Here is a 17,867-nt window from a genome sequence, read left to right as displayed (position 1 = left end):
CATACATTATCCAATTTGTCCGATATATCTCACGCTTCATGACGGTTCTGTCCTTAACACATCTATGTGTCAGTATTGCGTCATACTTATAGCGCCACCTATTGGTGAAACAGGAAGTCATCATAACTACTACATACATTATCCGATTTGCACAAAATTGCTGACGATTCATGAAGGTCGCATTCTGAACACATCTATGCGTCGGTATTGAGTCACACTTACAGCGCCACCTACTGGTGAAACAGGAAATACTCATAACTCCTACATACGTTATACGATTTACTCCAAATTGCTCAGGGTTGCTGAAGGTCGCGTCCTGAACACATCTGTAGGTCAGTATTGAGTCATACTTATAGCGCCGCCTACAGGTCAAGCAGGAAGTCATCATAACTACTACATACATTATCCGATTTATTCAACATTTCTCATGCTTCATCAAGGTACCGTCCTGAATACATCTATGCATCGGTATTGAGTCACGCTTAGAGCGCCACCTGCTGGTGACAGGAAGTTTCTCTCATTACTGGACACCGAAATAGCACAGCCTTTAATGGCGCCGCACCCCGACATGCGTGGGGTGCGAGGGCCCGCTCAATGCTGCTCGCAGCCCTAGTTCAATCTGTTGCTGTCCAAATTAATATTCTATTGATAAATGCTGTAATTAATTAAAAATCACTCCATCTTGCATCCAGATATGAACATGTTACTTGGTCAACTGAAATATTGAATTTGATTAGGATAATTATATTACATTATAGTAATTTAGCAGATGCTTTTATCCAATGCGACTTACAACAATTGCATTTAACGTAGGTAGTCAATGTACCACTGGTCGCCTAAACAAGTGACTAAGAGCATAATCTAGTGCTAAAGCCAAAGTGCAAGAAAATTTATTAATTTGATTTGTTGGTGTTTTGTCTTTTGGTCTTTGGTTTCTACATTGTTTATACAAGTCTGCTTGCTGGAGGTCCTTCTTGATCACTGCGACCTCCCCACATACAGTAGTAAGTAATTCCTCCCTTATCAAAACAGAGGGTAACTTCCCTGCTCCTGAACATTCACAGTTATTTATTTATTTGCTTGCTTAAAGGTTCGGCATTAGCTAATGCATCAGAAATACGTAGAATCTGCGCAATTCTCTCCTTTTGACCTCCCCACCTCCAAACAAAACACCACCACCACTTATCTACCCTGTAGCTGCTGCTCGGGAGATTGGAGACTGTATCAGTTGATAATAGCTGAAGAGAAACTGCCCTCTGAGAGAAGTCACTTCATCAGCACATCCTTCAGCCTCTGTTGCCAGGGGCAGAGGTCAAAGGTTAGTAATAGAGCATTCACAAGCAGAAGGTAGGGTTTACTGAAATCACTGTGTGGGATAGTGAAGGCACACAGCGTACTGAATGCTTGTGGGATGGGATACAGGGAGGAATCTAGACTGTATTGGACATTTCAGGATCTAATACTATATTATAGTCCAGTTATTCCTGTCACAGTTACATTATATTACATAAGCCATTGAGCAGACACTTGTATCCAAAGTGATAATAATTCCATTTAACGTAGGTAGTCCGTGTACCTCTACTCACCAGAAGTGAATCATCCCTCTAAACAAGTGACTAAGAGCATAATCTAGTAGTAAAGCCCATTGAAAAAAAGTGTCTTCCGTCTAAAAGTGCATGTTACTGTACATCAAATAAATTAAACCACATGGAAATTGAGTTTCTGTTCATTTGAATAACGAGTAATATCTCAGTCACACAAATCTGGTAGCTCAAATGACCTTAGCGGAATTACAATCAGTGTGGAGAAAGGGGAGGTTGGTCAAACTTTGATGTGAGCAACTGAAGAGCATGCAATATCAAGAGGATTACACTTTCCAAATAACTGGAATCGTTAATCTTCCCATTTGCACAAATTTTGCACACTGAGCCCCCATTCCCCCGCCGCCTGCCGCCCCCCCCCCCCCCCCCCCCCACAATCCACTCCACTGAATTCCAAGCAAGCACAATTTCTCCAACACAGAAGTCACAATCCCTGGCCTGCTATATAAATTGACACCTAGCCAGATGCAAATGCTCTTGCAGGGCCATGCTTGCTGTGCCTTTGTCTTCTCTGTTGCTCAGTAGGGGATTAGAATTCCTTGTGTTAAATGACATTTGAAGTGATTAAAGGGGCTTGCTCAGTGGAGATGACAGCTCTAATGGAGAGCAGAAGCCGATAGTCCGGCCTTAATAGCCAACCAGGCCCACTGACAGCTGCTGAGAGAGCTCTGCAAGGCTATGATGAACTACTGTAACTACAGTATGCTGGCAGAAAGTGCCAGTCTGGAAACATGTTTTTGCAGCTCATTTGAATAGCTACAGCTATTGTTGCAGAGAGAGAGAGAGATGGAGGGAGGGAGGGAGGGAGGGAGGGAGGGAGAGAGAGAGAGAGAGAGAGAGAGAGAGAGACGGAGAGAGAGAGAGAGAGAGAGAGAGAGAGAGAGAGAGAGAGAGAGAGAGAGAATATTTATGACACCTACAGGTACAGTGTGTTCCCTCAGAGGGTCTAGTTATTTCTGAATGCTGTCTTGGGGATCCTATACAGGCAGATGTAGTGTAGGTAATGCTTGCACTTGTATATTCCATGTTATACTTCAACACTCTCATTATGATCAATTAGAAAATAAATACACTGTATATTTTGCTGAGACCAAGGCCATTAAGAGACATAAGCCCAGAAGTAGCAAAACCGCAAGTCATGTTTGGACTTTTTTTGCCAGTCATTTTGAAATTAACCCCACTGCACTCAATATCAGATGACTTTCAGTCAGGAGACTTGCTGTTTCAAACATTAAAGATCATTATCAATCTCAGAGTCTCTCCGCTGTCACTCATGGGCCTGTTGTGTGATGCCCCCTCTGTAATTACTTGCCGCAGTCCCTGTGCTGACACAAAAGTTCACAGAGCTATAAGAACCAACACAGCAAGAATCAGACACCGGCGCCTCTGGCTTAAGAGGTAGCCAGAGCTATCAAAGTTTTTTTCTCTTTCCCTATTTTCTCTGCTCTTAATGAGAGCTTGTGGGAGAGTACCTCTGTCAAAGCACTGTCTGTGACCAGGCCATGGGACACCTGAATACCAAAGTTATCAGGAGTAATAATCACAGGTTTTACTTGCACTCCCATTTTGTTGAACGTTAGGTTTGAAGTGCTAGCTTCCATTGCAGAGGAGTGACTTGGGACAAATGTTTTGATTTCTTATAGCTAAATGATTAACAAGAATGTATGGAGAGTGCATTTCCTCATGTCCCCAAGGTCAAGATAGAAAAAGACAAAAAATATGATGTGTAAAAAACAAGTATGTGTAAAAATGTGTATTGTACTGAATGTATTTAGCAGAATTTGTTAGAGAGGACCAAACCCAGATACATTGTAAAGCAATGCCACGATGTCTCCTTGCATACCTGAAATTGAAGTCTTGGTTCTTGTTAATGGTGTCTCTTTTTCATATGAAAAAGATTTCTGTTGCCATCTGTCATTGCCCCTAGATATGAAACGTGTTTATTCCTTCAGGAAACACGATGAGAGGAAGAGCAGGGGTGGGGGGGGGGGGGATTGGGGGCACCTGTATGTGCGCCAGGTGGGAAATTTCGTCTCTCACCCTCGACAGTGCTTGAGGAGATTTTCTACGTCTGCTCTTCACACTTTCAGTGCCATTCCCCTGGATTTCTCTCCGTTCTTTTGTCTTTCTGGGACACAAAGACCTATGAGCGATATGATTGGTGGAGGTCTGGTTGTGGTGGTGGGGGCCCCGGTGAGCTTGTTCCGCGTCTCCGCAGGGGCAGAGTAGAGCGAGGCGTGTGCGCTGTTGCGTGTCAATGGCTGCGAAGGAGCTGGTTGGACGGTGCTAACGATGTGGAGGGAGATGGATGGCCAACTGCACTTCTCTTTATCCCATCAGATCAGCTGTCTGCAGCCGGCAGGTGAAGCCTGTCCTCCCACCCTAAGCCCCAATAGCATTTTTGATCGGACTTCACAGGGTCTGGTGGTCCAGACAGAAAATAAATGCTTGTGGTGTGGGCTATGGTTCTCTCTTTAGAGGGTTGATAGGAAGGAAAGCCAAAGTCTTCATACAGTGCAAACACAGCGCATGGTGTAGGCAGGCACACACACACACACACATGCAAATGCATGAGTGTCCACCAATGTAATGTTTTATCTGGTTTATCTTTTGACCCATCCATGTTGTGTTTCCTTCAATGGCAGCCAGGAGCAGTAGGCAGGGCTATGATCTGAGAGTGATCTGTTCCTCAGCATGTTTTTATATCGGGGGCTCTTGGAAGGAAACCCTTGTGAAGACAGGAAGAACATACAAACTTCGCACAGAAAGGCCCGGGAGATACTCCACCTGACAACCCTGGAGAGAACACTCCCAGTGCCGACAGCGTCCCAAGCGGGAATTGAACCTGGGACCTTCTTGATGTGAGGTGACAGTGCAAAGCACCGTGCCACCGTACAGAGGGTTACAAATGGATGTTGTTTGTAGATATGGCTTCTATCTGGGAAGTGGATGTTAGGTAATACTGTAAATGTACCTGACTAAAGGTGAAATATCAAACATCTTTATTATGATGAGTAAAACTCAAAATCTCTTGCTTTTGACCATAGAACAATTATAGATGGTAAATGGTAAATGGACTGCACTTATATAGAACTTTTATCCAGAGCGCTTTACAATGGCCTCTCATTCACACACGCATTCACATGCCAATGGCGGCCAGCTGCCATGGAAGGTACTAGTTGTGCCCTTCACTGAAAATCTATTAATTTGTTAACTCCCTGTTTGCAGAAGCAGCCACCCACTCATTCTGAAATACTGCCTATGAAGTAATGACAAGACATGGATCATTCATAGAAACCTAAAAGGTCAAACGTGATCATGTCCAGCCAAACCACTGGAACACCTTTTTGGTCACTGAGGCAAATCAGTATGCCCTTTAACTGAGTGGCAGGGGCTCTGCTCGGGCTGTATTGGTGTGTGTATGTGTGTGTGTGTGTGTGTGTATGTGTGTGTGTAGAGGGTGAGGCGGTCGACCTTGGGAGCACTCCTACCGGGCGTCATTGATTTGTTTACCTGTGCTCAGCTGACAGCTTCTCATTAGGTTTCTTTTACACAACACTTCCAGGAGTGGAGACCAAGGTCCTTGCTTCATGGCCAGGGGAGGATGTCTGATCAATGCATCTGATAGATTGACGCTGGCAATATAATTCTATTGAATAGCTATTTAGCGGATGTGTGCTCGCCATTGACTAGCGGCTCCAAAGTGCCCTGATGCTCCATTGTGTTCAGGTAAATACCGAACAAAAAGCCTACTGTGAAGAGTTAATGGAGAATGTAGGAACAGGTTCAGTTCGGTGGAATGATGGACAGGGGGGAGAGATTGAGAGTTAGTTGTTCAAAATGTTAAATTCGCTGCAATCCGAACAGGGTGCCATTTTCAGTGGCTAGTTTCTGATGTTTGGAGTAGTTAGTACCTCCAGTGAATCATATTTTATATGTCATGAGTCTCATCGCTACATAACAGGGCAGATAATTATACTGTATCAAATGACCTCACTCATTTGAAGCACGTTCCTTCCAATACAACCATGGTGATCAGTCAAGCGCCAACACAATAAATTAGATTTTCGGTAAGGGACCTTACCATGAAATTGAATCCTGATACGGTTTCAGTTGATAATATTCCTTACCTTGAATCTGAAGTCAAGCTAGTGTAAATATCAACTGTCTGATTAGGGATATGTGTATCTGAAGTAGTTTAGTTGGGGCTATTATGGTCACTAGGAGGCAGTACAATCACTCAAGACAGCAGTCATTTCCACCATGGTACTGTAGGGTAATGTGTCTATTCAAGCGAAACCACTGCCACATTATGCAACTTGATTTCCAAAGTACTCCGTTGTACCTTTTTATAAGTACAATATGAGATTGAAATAAGATTGAAATACCAAACTGTGAAATCAAACCTGTGCCAAGAGCAAAACCCCCATTTATCTGCCCAAACACATCAGAGTTCAGTAATCACTCCTAAGGTGTCAAGACAAACATTCCATTTCCAATAAGCAATGGAATTTAATTAAGAGATATTGAAAACTGACAAGATCAGAGCACCTGTTTTTTCAGTGGTGCATCAAGTGTGGCATGGATCCTAGATATGTACTTTGCAATGACACGTTTTACTGTCCTCTTTGTTCTAAACTGAAGTCGAATTCTGAGTTAAATCAACCGTTTCTTTATCGTTTAACAAATAAATTCATAGTTGCAAGGCAACAAAGGAAGTTCTGTAGCCTTTTCTCTTTATTTCAATCATGCACACAAACACACACATGCTCTCTCTCTCTCTCCCTCTCTCTCTCTTCTCTCTCTCTCTTTCTTAGAATCTCTCTCTCTCTTTTAGAATACCTCTCACTTGTACTTATGTGGCTCTTCTTTCCCTCTGCAATTACTGTGGCTTGAGGCGTTTGTCAGTCAGGGATATAACTAAGTCCTAGGCAGCTGATACCAGACAGGAATTTGGTTTAAAGTGGGCCTCATCACACTGTGTTCCTCCTATATTTCTTAGCTTTTTGTTTTGACTACAAGAATGTTTCAATCCATCATTTAAATCAATTTCCAGCACCACCAGTTTGGCAGTTCTAATTCTATGAGGAGGAATATGATGCCTCAGGGTGCACGCCATCTTCAGTCACAGGCCTAATCAATGTCATATTTGTGGGGGCCTTTACTGAATGTGAGAGTACTTTGGAGCAGGTGGGTGCAGGTAGATGCTCTCTCTAATGATAAAACCAACACTATGTCAGTGTAATTGCTCCCTGTTTCACACTCCTTACATCCATATGACAGAATATTTCTCATAGCTTTGTTTACATGAATGCTGCTTGCTTGGCAACCCATACATTATGAACACGTTAGTTCTTTTCATAGCTATTGATGTATTACTGGGATCCTGTTTGAAATGCTTTGACATAAAAACCTTGTTAAATGTGTACATACTGGGTTCAGATGTCGGGGGAAATATAGGCTTCGTTTGTGAAGATGATGAGGAGCAACAGATGGCAAGCATGCGTATAAATAAGTTGGCCCTTCTGAAAAGGAGATTACTGTTTAATGGTGTATGAGTGACATTAAACTGTCAGCTGTTTCATAACACATTCTTTTTTTCTTCTTTTTTTTAACAGCAAAACATTTGTAAATAGGTGTCTGGATAGAGTCACTGGACAGGGCTTCTGTAACACTTAAAACATGAGATATGGAATAACAACCAGCTCTGTAAAATTGATTATTGATGATTTAATTTTATTTGTAAAGCATTTGTACCAGTTGATTGACTGTATTTCATTTTCAAACCTTTATTTATACTAGTTAAGCACTGAGGTTTCCCTATTTACAGTGTTGACGAGTTCACACAAATACAAAAATAACAACAGAACAAATTCAATACACAATAATATTAATAATAATTAAAAACAGTTACAAGTTGAAGTACAAATGTCAAGAGCCATGGATTAAACAGACAAACCTTTACTACCAGGCATACTGTGTGATTTCAAAATGTGATTATCAGTTGATTGAATATGATGTCAAATTAGCAAAGAATCATTAGGATCATTGTCAGACTCTGCAGTGACAGTAAACATGGAACTGCAAAAACGTTATATTATTTGTAACCTCAAACAACGGTTTCAGAGCACAACTCAAAGTTCATTGAGGATACATATTGATAAATAAACATGAACCAGTCTTTCTTGTTTCATGTCTCTGGATCAGACCTTTTCCAAGTTATTAAGATGGAAGGAAACCTTCATATATGGGTTATATAACTGCACTGATCAGCCCACGGGTCCCGCCCACTTCAGGCGTATCCTCCACCTATTGACAAGGGCCTTGTGCTGCCCACATCCTCCCACTAAAATAATGATTTTGTTTGTTTTTAGTGGCTGTTCTCCCAACCCTTAAGTAGTTCAAATTGTGCACCACTGTATACTTATTCCTTTCATACTTCTTTAAACTTCAAGCGTGATTTGTTGATGGAGTGATTCGCACCCGGTAAGCTACTTATCAAGGTTGTGTGAGGGTAATACCTGTGAAAGACAGTAAACAACTCCAGTAATGGATGCCATCATTAACAAGTGCCTCTCTTTCAACAGGAGGATAACTTCTAACAGATATAATATTTGGTCTGTGCAATAAAGGGAATAGAAGATCCATGGGCAATTTACCTGTAGAAGGCAAGCATTTCCTTAGAGCTATTGAGTGGTTGTCTTAAAAGCTAAAGGAACGTGAACATTCTTCAATCAGTTTTCTATGGTGAGAGGAGATAAACCTGCACAAAGCAAATCAGCCTTGTGTGTTGGAATGAGGATACTTTGTTTTCACAAGACTATGTAGTTTCTGCACAGTGCATTTACATTTGTCATACAGTAGCACATTAGTTTTCAAGCTTAGGTTATTGTTTGTATTGTTGTGTTGGTGTAATTATTTTTTCATGTATATGGCCTTGTTGGATCTTCTCGTAATTATCATTGTATAATAATAATAATAATGATAATAATAATAATGGTATTATTCTTGTTATGAAATGTAAGATGGGCTCCACTGAAAAAAATTGGAATTGTTCTCACTGCATGAATCAAGTTTAAAAAAACAAACAAAAAACAAACAAACAAATCATCATCATTCTTACAAGATTAGAAAACATGCAGTGGACATACATGTGTTGTATTGTATCTATCGAGGGTTTAACAAATGTCTTTCCATTAATGTCCATTATTGAAGCTTTATTTTCCCCTGCTGATTTACACAAGTTTACACAAAGAGGAGGCGGAGCCTATACTTTACAGCAGTTCAAGAACTGCTGTCCCCTGAGGCAGCACACATCAAGCTGTGGTCAAGCATTAGGGATTATAGCTCATGTTATTTTGACATATAGCCAAGATCACTCCTAAGTAGACCGACTAAGCTGCTGTCAGAAGAAAACTCTGACCCTGCTCAGATCCCTCAGGTGTCTAAATCCTAGAAGACAGACTTTCTCAATCACCCTCACTTTTCATATCATCATTCATCCCTACGAGGTGAAGGCATACACAGCTACAGTTCATACAGTAGCGTAACATAAAGCACGGGATCCTATTGTTGATTAAGGTTAGTTAGTTGGTTAGTTGCATTTAAGCACACATTTGTAACACTGACTAGATCTATCCGAATCTATTTTAATACTGTAGCATAATCTTCTGGCGATGTAGGACGCGAGCCTGACAGTTTGAGCACCCAAAACCCGCGCGGAATCAGGACCACGGACAGCTCCAGCTGTTTTACGCCCGCCCCTTTCCATGATTGACGCTTTGCGTTGCATGAATTTTGTGAGCACAGTGAAAGGCGACCAATAGAAACTGGAATGAGCCTTCGTTGCCAGTGGATACAACAGTGGGAGCTCCAAAGAGGCTGTGTACAGAGAGGAGAGAGATTCAGGTTGGCTTGGCTGTGATGCATGCAAGGGTCTGTAAGACGAACAGCACAACTCCGATGGGATAACGGAATTTCAGCACCCACAGACACATTTTGGTAGCCGTTGCAACGTAAAAAGTAGTTGTATAGCGACCACGAATGACATTGGCTTATCACGTATCGTTGTTGATGGTGTAGTAGGCCTATTTGGGATAGGACGAGTTTTTGAATTGTATCATTAGCCAACGTTTGCCAATTAACGTGGACCAAACGCACAGCACGAAATGGATAGCGAAAAGTATTTGCCGGAGCTAATTGCAGAAAAAGACACACTCGACCCAGCTTTTCTACATTCTTTACGGCTACTGGATCAAGGTAAGCAACAAAGGGGCATCTGTGCGCATTTTGAGTTGTTAAAGCTATGTTAAACTGTAATGTCGATTGGCCTACAAAAGCGTATTCGCAGCAGACGTGTTTGAAATCGAAGTTTGTGATGACGGACTGTCCGACTCCTAACTGTACCTGCCCATTGATTTACGAGTAGGTTATGCTGTTTAACCTATGACAAAATAGTTTTCTGCTCCACTTCACTTTGACTTGATAATATTATCATCCCTCTAGACATTGGAGATGTCTAAGGAACTAATAAGGATATCATAAAGTAGCTCCACCATATGTATAGCATAAACAGACATTGTGTAAACACTTATGTTAACACCGGAATAATAGCATACAGTAGGCTAGTAGGTGGTTTTATTTCCCCTTTGAAGAACTTGACTTAATTCTAATTGAATCTAATTCAATCTGGAAGGGTAGAGTAGCCTAGTAGGGTACGTATTCCACGGTGAGGATAGAGCAGTAGCCTATACGCATTCCACAGTGATTTGAAGACGCTTTAATTAATCCATCGCTTTTACTGCGCCGTGTGCACGGTTGCTTTGAAGCTTTCTGAATTTTAAAATACTTCCAGATGCACCCCCATGGATAGCCTCTTGTGGGAAGTGCACTGAAATAGCATCCAAGCACATCTTTCGAGTACCACTCATAAATGAGGTGTGAGACTGGAGTTGACGACTCGGATCACTGAACATTTTATTTGCTAAACGACTGTGTCTAAGTACACAGACATGGGATGGAAACTAAGGGAGAAATACTGCACTAATATAGTAGAATGATAGGGTTTCAATGTAGGCTACTGCTCTGGCCATTCATTTTTTGTAACTGAATTTTCTAAGCTGAGGCATTACATTTTAGACACTTTATTTCATTTAGGTCATATGTGCTGAGAAATGTGAAGATGGACAGTGCGCTTTACACAGATGGTAACCGATTTGTGTTGAGGCATACAAGTATTGAGTTAGGTAATACAGGAGCGGAGATGTTAAGAATGTGTTACTGTCAGCTCTCTCACTTAAAGTAAAATCACTTTAGTCAGGGTGAGATAAGCCTGTATTTTACTCAGCACTTTTACTTATCAGCTGGTTTCAGTCTTAGAATAAAATTGGGTTAGCCTAGGCTTTTTCTCTGAGTATAGATTTCCCTCATCAAAATAAAGAATTTGGATTTCGAGGAATTTGATTTGGTTTGCTCAGCCTATGTAATTTGACAGAATGACACTTAAACTTCCAAGGAGTCAAAAAGAGCAGAGCAGTGTTGATTTGAATTAGGCCTAAAGCAAATTTAAATTTGGGCATGTTTTGGACCTGGTAATCTAAAAGGCAGATTCACAAAAATTACAACTAAGGTGTGGAATGTGAATTAATGGCATATAACCTAATAAGAAAAATACTTGTTCTTGAAAACAATCTTGCCTAAAGTTTCATGTTCACAGTAATATCTGATACACGCTTTTTCTGGCTCGTGTACAGTTTGTTGAAGAAACCCAGGACTTTGGGATATCCCTGGCAAGGAAATCTTGTAGTTGTACACAATCATATGCAGCGCCATTAATCCATAACATTTTATGAACCGTGCAACAGTATGCCTCGACTCCCCAAACTGTAAATACTGTTATCTGTTATCTCTCTCTTACACAACAGATGGCACATGATGCAGTTTAATGATGGTTTAAAGCCATCTTGCTTATGAGCGCTGGACTTGATTATGCAATTGGCTTGGGAAGCGGTGCCTACAAGATTACTCTATGTCTGGACAGAGTCACATTCTGCCCAAGTGGAGGGACTGTTTTGTTGCACTTAAATCTGGGAGTATTGGTCCAATTGGAGACAAGCTTGCTATTCTAAGCCTGGGCTCCTTGTACCAGTTCCCCCTAGGGAAGCATGTGTCTGCCCTTACCAAGGTCTTTACACCATTACACACCTTTGCTGGCGTCACTGTCTCTCAAGGCATGGCTATATTGGCATTGGAGGCTTCATTTCCATGTTGAAATGAACAGGGACACATTTTAGAGGTAACTTTGAATATAATCAAACCTAGCCTTGTTGGTACTTCAGGTGACATTTGATAGATCCTCATAATTTAAGCAAATTACAATGCATCTATTAAACTTAAATGTGAGATAGCCTCCTGTTAAATAAATAAATATAGCAAGTGCAATCTCCAATACAGTAGCTTCTAGTAACACCAGCATCCACACTTTAAGAATTACCTTAGGTCCAGAGAGCAGAAAGAGCATTGCACTGTATATGTGAAGGCATTACACAATGTTACATTTTGTAGTCATGAGCCAGAGAAGCATGCCGCCCAGCCTGATTGTCTCAGGACCTGTGGTTCAACTCTGTGGATGGAGTTAGCCGCGATACTGCACAGAACTTTCTTTACCCAACTTACTGCATACATATAATTGGACGTTCCACAGCACAAACTCAACACAATGTTCGAATTGCAATCATGGCCTCAGCTTGCACAGGTTAGCACACAAAGGAAAGCGCCCAGAACCACATGATTCACCAGAGCTCCTGAAAATGAAGGTAGGTGTAGAGTAGTCAGCTCATGTCAGACATCCTACTGCTGTTTCGTACGGCTATGTACTCGTCTCATCAACGGACAGATAAGGTTTTTATGTGATTGTATCGGATGGGTTTGAAATGTACTCTAACTCAATGCGAACTGGGCTAGAATGCTCAGCAGTGTGCAGAAATAGACCTTGGCTCAGGATCAAAGCTAGAGTTACTGTTGTATTGGGGAAACAGTGCCTGATAGCGATAACGCCGGCACGCTGAGCTTACAGAGGGAGATAGTGGGTGTGACCTGGCAGCTGAACCTGCCAGAGGCCGTGGATCCCGGACCTCTGAGGTTTGACCTACAGATGTATTAGCGTGTTGAACTCGCAGGTGAACTGCGAGACGGAGAGAGCCCAGAAAAGCCCTCTCTGCGTTCCGACAAGTGCTGCCAGGGTGTTGAGTGGTGCTTTGGCTCAGAGGTGTTTGCAGAGTGGCGTTCCGCTCCTCGCCAGCGGATCCCGCAGGATGCATGAGCAGCACAGACAGGCCCGGCCATAAAAGCTAACGGCACACCGTTTACAGGCGTTATGAGTTAACATGCCCGCATTGATTCCACTGTTAATGTGTAATGAACGCACCTTGCTTTTTTGAAGAGTAATGAGTTGATAATGCGGTAATTTAAGCATGATCTCGCTCTGATCCCACTGCTGTGATATTCAAATTTACTGTAGTTAGAATGCTGAGCCAGGGAATAGTTGTACAGTTAAACTGAAATTCAAATTTGCATTCATACTTTAATGTTCCATCCACTGTGAAAACAAAGTGATATAAAAACACTTCTGTCTCTTCTGCTAGCATGTGGTTGTTGTTGTCTAAAGTAACTCAGAAAGACATTTTAGGAGATCAATTCTCTGTTCTTGTCTTGTCCTACTTAATGTATTTTATTCCAAATATTATTGTAACTCTAATTCTGAACTACAATTCTTTCCATCTGGCTTTTCGTCACAATGTGTGATTTCAATAAAACTCACTGGTTTGTAAAATATGCTTTGCATTTCAGTTCTAGCAGTGAGGAGAGACAGTTTTAGTTAGAGTTTCTCATTGTCAGAAGCTGCTGATGGTGGAGTTTGCTGTGAGTCTAGCGTGGGGCTGTGGTTGTAAGGAAATACACAGTAGGAGTTCAGGTTTACAAAGCAGCTCTTTGAATCCTATCATATTGAATGGAAAAGGAGCAGAAATGAATGCCTGGCAGCAAGGTTGTACAGTAGTCACTCAAACCTGACCTGCCTCATAGCAAGATAGCCCCAGGCATACTGTAACTAGCTGATAGTCATGGGTGGACAAATTACCATATAAAACATAATGGTCCTAAATAGTTTAAAGATATATTCATATTTTAGCTGCGATAAAGATGTGCATGTTCTCTGTTAAAATTGTCCTATACAAGCCTGTCTCCAGCCACTTGCTTGGACTTCTATCCGTCCGACAGGAAGGCTACTGCAGCCTCTCATCTGCACCCTCCAACACTAGCCAATGCCATCTTAAATAATGCAAACACCACTTGTTTAGAGAGGGCAGGAGTATTCAGAGAGCCCACACTCTGGATCTCCTGTAATGAGATCATTTAAACCCAGCGTGGAGCAAGGCCTGCAGCTGAATCTAAGGCCCAGACCCAGTGACTGCATTGTGTAGTCTCAGAGATGAGCAGGGCTCTCAGCCCTCTTCACCACGACCGCCACACCACAGTATGTTAACTGTACGGTACGGTGTTATTCATCCAGGGCAACTGTGTTCTCCCTCTGGCTTCTCTGCTTCAATTACAGCGCTAGACAGCACACCGCATTAGACAGCCCACTGCACAAGACAGCACACCACACTAGACAGCACACCACACTAGACAGTACACTGCACAAGACAGCACACCACACTAGACAGTACACTGCACAAGACAGCACCCCACACTAGACGGCACACCACACTAGACAGCCCACTGCACAAGACAGCACACCACACTAGACAGCTCACTGCACAAGACAGCCCACTGCAAAGACAGCACACCACACTAGACAGCACACCACACTAGACAGTACACTGCACAAGACAGCACACCACACTAGACAGCCCACTGCACAAGACAGCACACCACACTAGACAGCCCACTGCACTAGACAGCCCACTGCACAAGACAGCACACCACACTAGACAGTACACTGCACAAGACAGCACACCACACTAGACAGTACACTGCACAAGACAGCACACCACACTAGACGGCACACCGCACTAGACAGCCCACTGCACAAGACAGCACACCACACTAGACAGCCCACTGCACAAGACAGCACACTGCACAAGACAGCACACCACACTAGGCAGCACACTGCACAAGACAGCACACCACACTAGACAGTACACTGCACAAGACAGCACACTGCTTTAGACAGCAAACCGCACAAGACTGCACACCCCGCTGGAGAGCACACCGCGATATCCAGCACACCGCACTAGACAACACCACACAAGACAGCACATTGCACAAGATAGTATGAGAGGCAGGCCAGAATTATGATGGATTAGCCTGAAAGCATAAGAAAGCCTTGGTCTGTATCCATTTGTTTACTGTACTGAGAGCGAAAGGGAAGGGATCGCTCCCCCAGGGGAAAAGTTATTTGTGAAGGATTGTGCCAGTCATTTAAGAAAAGGAAATTGCAATTTGAGAGAAAAAAGAGGAGTGGAGTAAAATTGGAATAAGAACAGAAAAATTTTAAATGGGAAAATGGGTCTGTTGACATGCTAACGACAACAAAAAAGTCAGGATATAAGGAAATATAATAGAGAAACTCCAGTTAAGGTACACCCCTGCTTTTATACAATGGCTACATTCATACAATCCCATTTGCCAGGACTAAATCACATATTCAGTGGCCGAGGCTGGTTTGTGCTCTCTGGTGGTGAATAGCTGAAAAAATTGATGCATCATAAAGGAGCTGTCTAAGTGTTGTGGGTCTCTGTGTCATTTTTGTTGTGGAGAGAGACAAGCAGGATTTTCCACTCCTTAGAATGTTGTGTCACCGTTCTATTTCAAAGGCAAATATCTTCTGTTGTGTCTCCGTGTCTTCACGCTTGACAGATTCAGTTGTTAACACGAGGAAGTTTGTGAAGTATGTGAATGAAGGTGATATGTTGTGTATCTAGCGGCCTCTTTCCAATTGACAACAGTATTTTACTAGTATGATAGCTCTGGACACAATTTCATAATACTTCTGTGTTGCCTCTCAGTTTCCTTCAAGCAGGCTAATTATGATGATCTGGATTCACTGAGCACAGCCGTTTCTCACATAGTGCGCTTGACTTTGGAATTTGTGGATGTATCTGTTTGAAGGGGCCTTTTCAGTGCCCCTCATCTTCCACTAACACCCTGAGACGCCCCCCCTCCGTCTCCCTGCTCATGCCGTTTTGTGTGGCTGGCACCTCTATTGAGGGGATTGCGCTGGATTAGCTCCTCTGCCTTCCCAACTGATCCAATCCATTTTGTGTAATCCAACTCAATTTAATTATGTTTATCGTTCTACCTCGTTGGCGCCCAGGCCCAGCCGCGCACCTTCACAGATAAGCACTGGAGCCGTGTGCCTTGTTGCTGGCAGAGGATTCACCTCTGCCTGTTGCTCTATAAACAGATGGTGTAGGTCACCTAGACTCTGGGTAAACACCCCCCCCAAAATAACGGAGTGCTTTGAACTACGATATGCCTTTCAGCAAGGCTCCCTGTCCGATTATACATCATATTGGTCAAGCGATGAGGAAATCCAATGTTGAAGATATAAACCTTGATATTTCTGTGGGATGAATTTAAACAGCCTCTGATGTAACACAGGGTCAGACAGAGCTAGGAGAGGAGGAGGAGGAGGTGTAGGAGAAGTGTGCTCGCCTCACACACAATCTCCTTTATTACTTTGGTGGGTCTAATCCCCCAGCATGCAATATCAAAAGCTCACAATAGAAACCTATAAATAGTTAAGTAAGCACTCCAATGACAGCCTATGCTGTCAGTAAACACAATTCAAAGCTTCAGTCCAGTCTTAATCTGAACCAAGTTTCGGATAGAACTTACATAGCCATTGTTCCACAAACAGCATGAAAACATTATGTATTTAGACCCTTATTGCACCCAGATTCCCCCTGCTGGTGCAGGAGGTGCCTCTAATCTTTCACACCCAGCTCCAGTGTTGGCGTAATCATGTGAATTAAACACCAGATGCTACTCCTTTGGTACAGTAGAGCAAAACAGTAGAATTTCAATTGTTCTGTTTCCTGTCTTGAGGGCTCTCCTCATTCTGCTGTTCCCATGAACCTCTGGTTAAACGAAGTAATCCTTCATTTTGGCAATTTCTTTTGTGAGGCTGTATCAAGTAACACTCATGCTCTTTTACCTTCATAGAAGAGGGGAAAAACCCAGTCCTAGTCTTTGTTGGTGGGGGCTATGAATCTGTAATACCAAAAGGCAGCAGCACGGATAACAGTAAATGAAAGTTAAGTGTACTTTCTGGGTTTTTGGAGCAGGGTAAGTTATTTTGTAACAGTACTGGAAGAGGAAGAGATGGATGCTCGTTTACCTCCGCCACCGAGGGGCCTCTTCTCTGTGTCCTGCTGGGCTGCACGCTTCACTTTGTCTCCCCGTCTCTATTTTAAGAGCTGATGTTAAGCCTAATTGTATTCAGATTTTTGGGGGACCTTTCCACGCTTGTTAGCTAAGGGGCTGCTCATGCCTGCGGATCTAAACTCAATGCCCAGACAAAGTGCATTTGTATTTATTTATGAAAGTGGCGCACCTGTCAAGAGTATATGCTTTCAGTCAACTTTTTAAAATATTCATTGTCAACTGTTACAGCTTTACAGCCTATTCAGATTGCTATTGATATTCTTTAATCATTTAAAGGGATTGTGTGTGGTATTTTGGACATTTATCCCTATTTGTAGTATGTCTAACAAGAACCTGACACATATAGGCGATCATTTCACAGACTTTCAAGACACTATCTTTACAATGGAAGTGAACGGGGCATAGGAAAACTGTGTGTAGCTTTTTCTGAGATGGGAAGGTCATGGCACCATTTACCACTGTAAACATCCGCTCTGTTTACTTGAAGTTTACAGTGGTAGTGTGGTCGGCGAAATAGTTCCGTATCAAATGTAGGCTAACTGTACAACATTTATTTGCAAAGCGTGCATTTTACAGGACAGCATACTGAGACCAAGTAGGATTAAACCATTAGCTTCTCCACTCAGAAAAAAGCAACACATTTTCCTGTGCCCCGTCCACTTCCATTGTAAAGAGAGTTGTGGCAGACAAAAATGTCGATCTAGCGCAATACCTGTATTTGAGCTATCAGTGATATTGTAGTCTATGTGTCAGGTTAATGTTAGCCATACTGCAAAAAGGGCTAAATATTCAATATACCATACTATCCCTTTAACACTG

The 17,867-nt window shown here is 42.4% G+C and overlaps 1 protein-coding gene across 1 annotated transcript in view; it reads left to right on the top strand.

Moving 5' to 3' along the window:
- Positions 1-9,769: 9,769 nt before the first annotated feature.
- khdrbs3 (KH domain containing, RNA binding, signal transduction associated 3) overlaps positions 9,770-17,867 on the top strand; it is a gene marked incomplete at both ends in the record, with an annotated part of 66,963 nt that continues 58,865 nt past the window's right edge. The window contains one exon of the mRNA XM_084455128.1: positions 9,770-9,860. Within this exon, the coding sequence (XP_084311254.1) occupies positions 9,770-9,860 (91 nt within the window). The remainder of the gene's footprint in view (positions 9,861-17,867) is intronic.

The sequence above is a fragment of the Borostomias antarcticus genome, assembly GCF_949987555.1.
Source record: "Borostomias antarcticus genome assembly, chromosome: 21".
NCBI lineage: Eukaryota > Metazoa > Chordata > Actinopteri > Stomiiformes > Stomiidae > Borostomias > Borostomias antarcticus.
The sequence above is the reverse complement of the archived record's forward strand: the minus strand, read 5'-3'. Positions and strand labels throughout refer to the sequence as shown.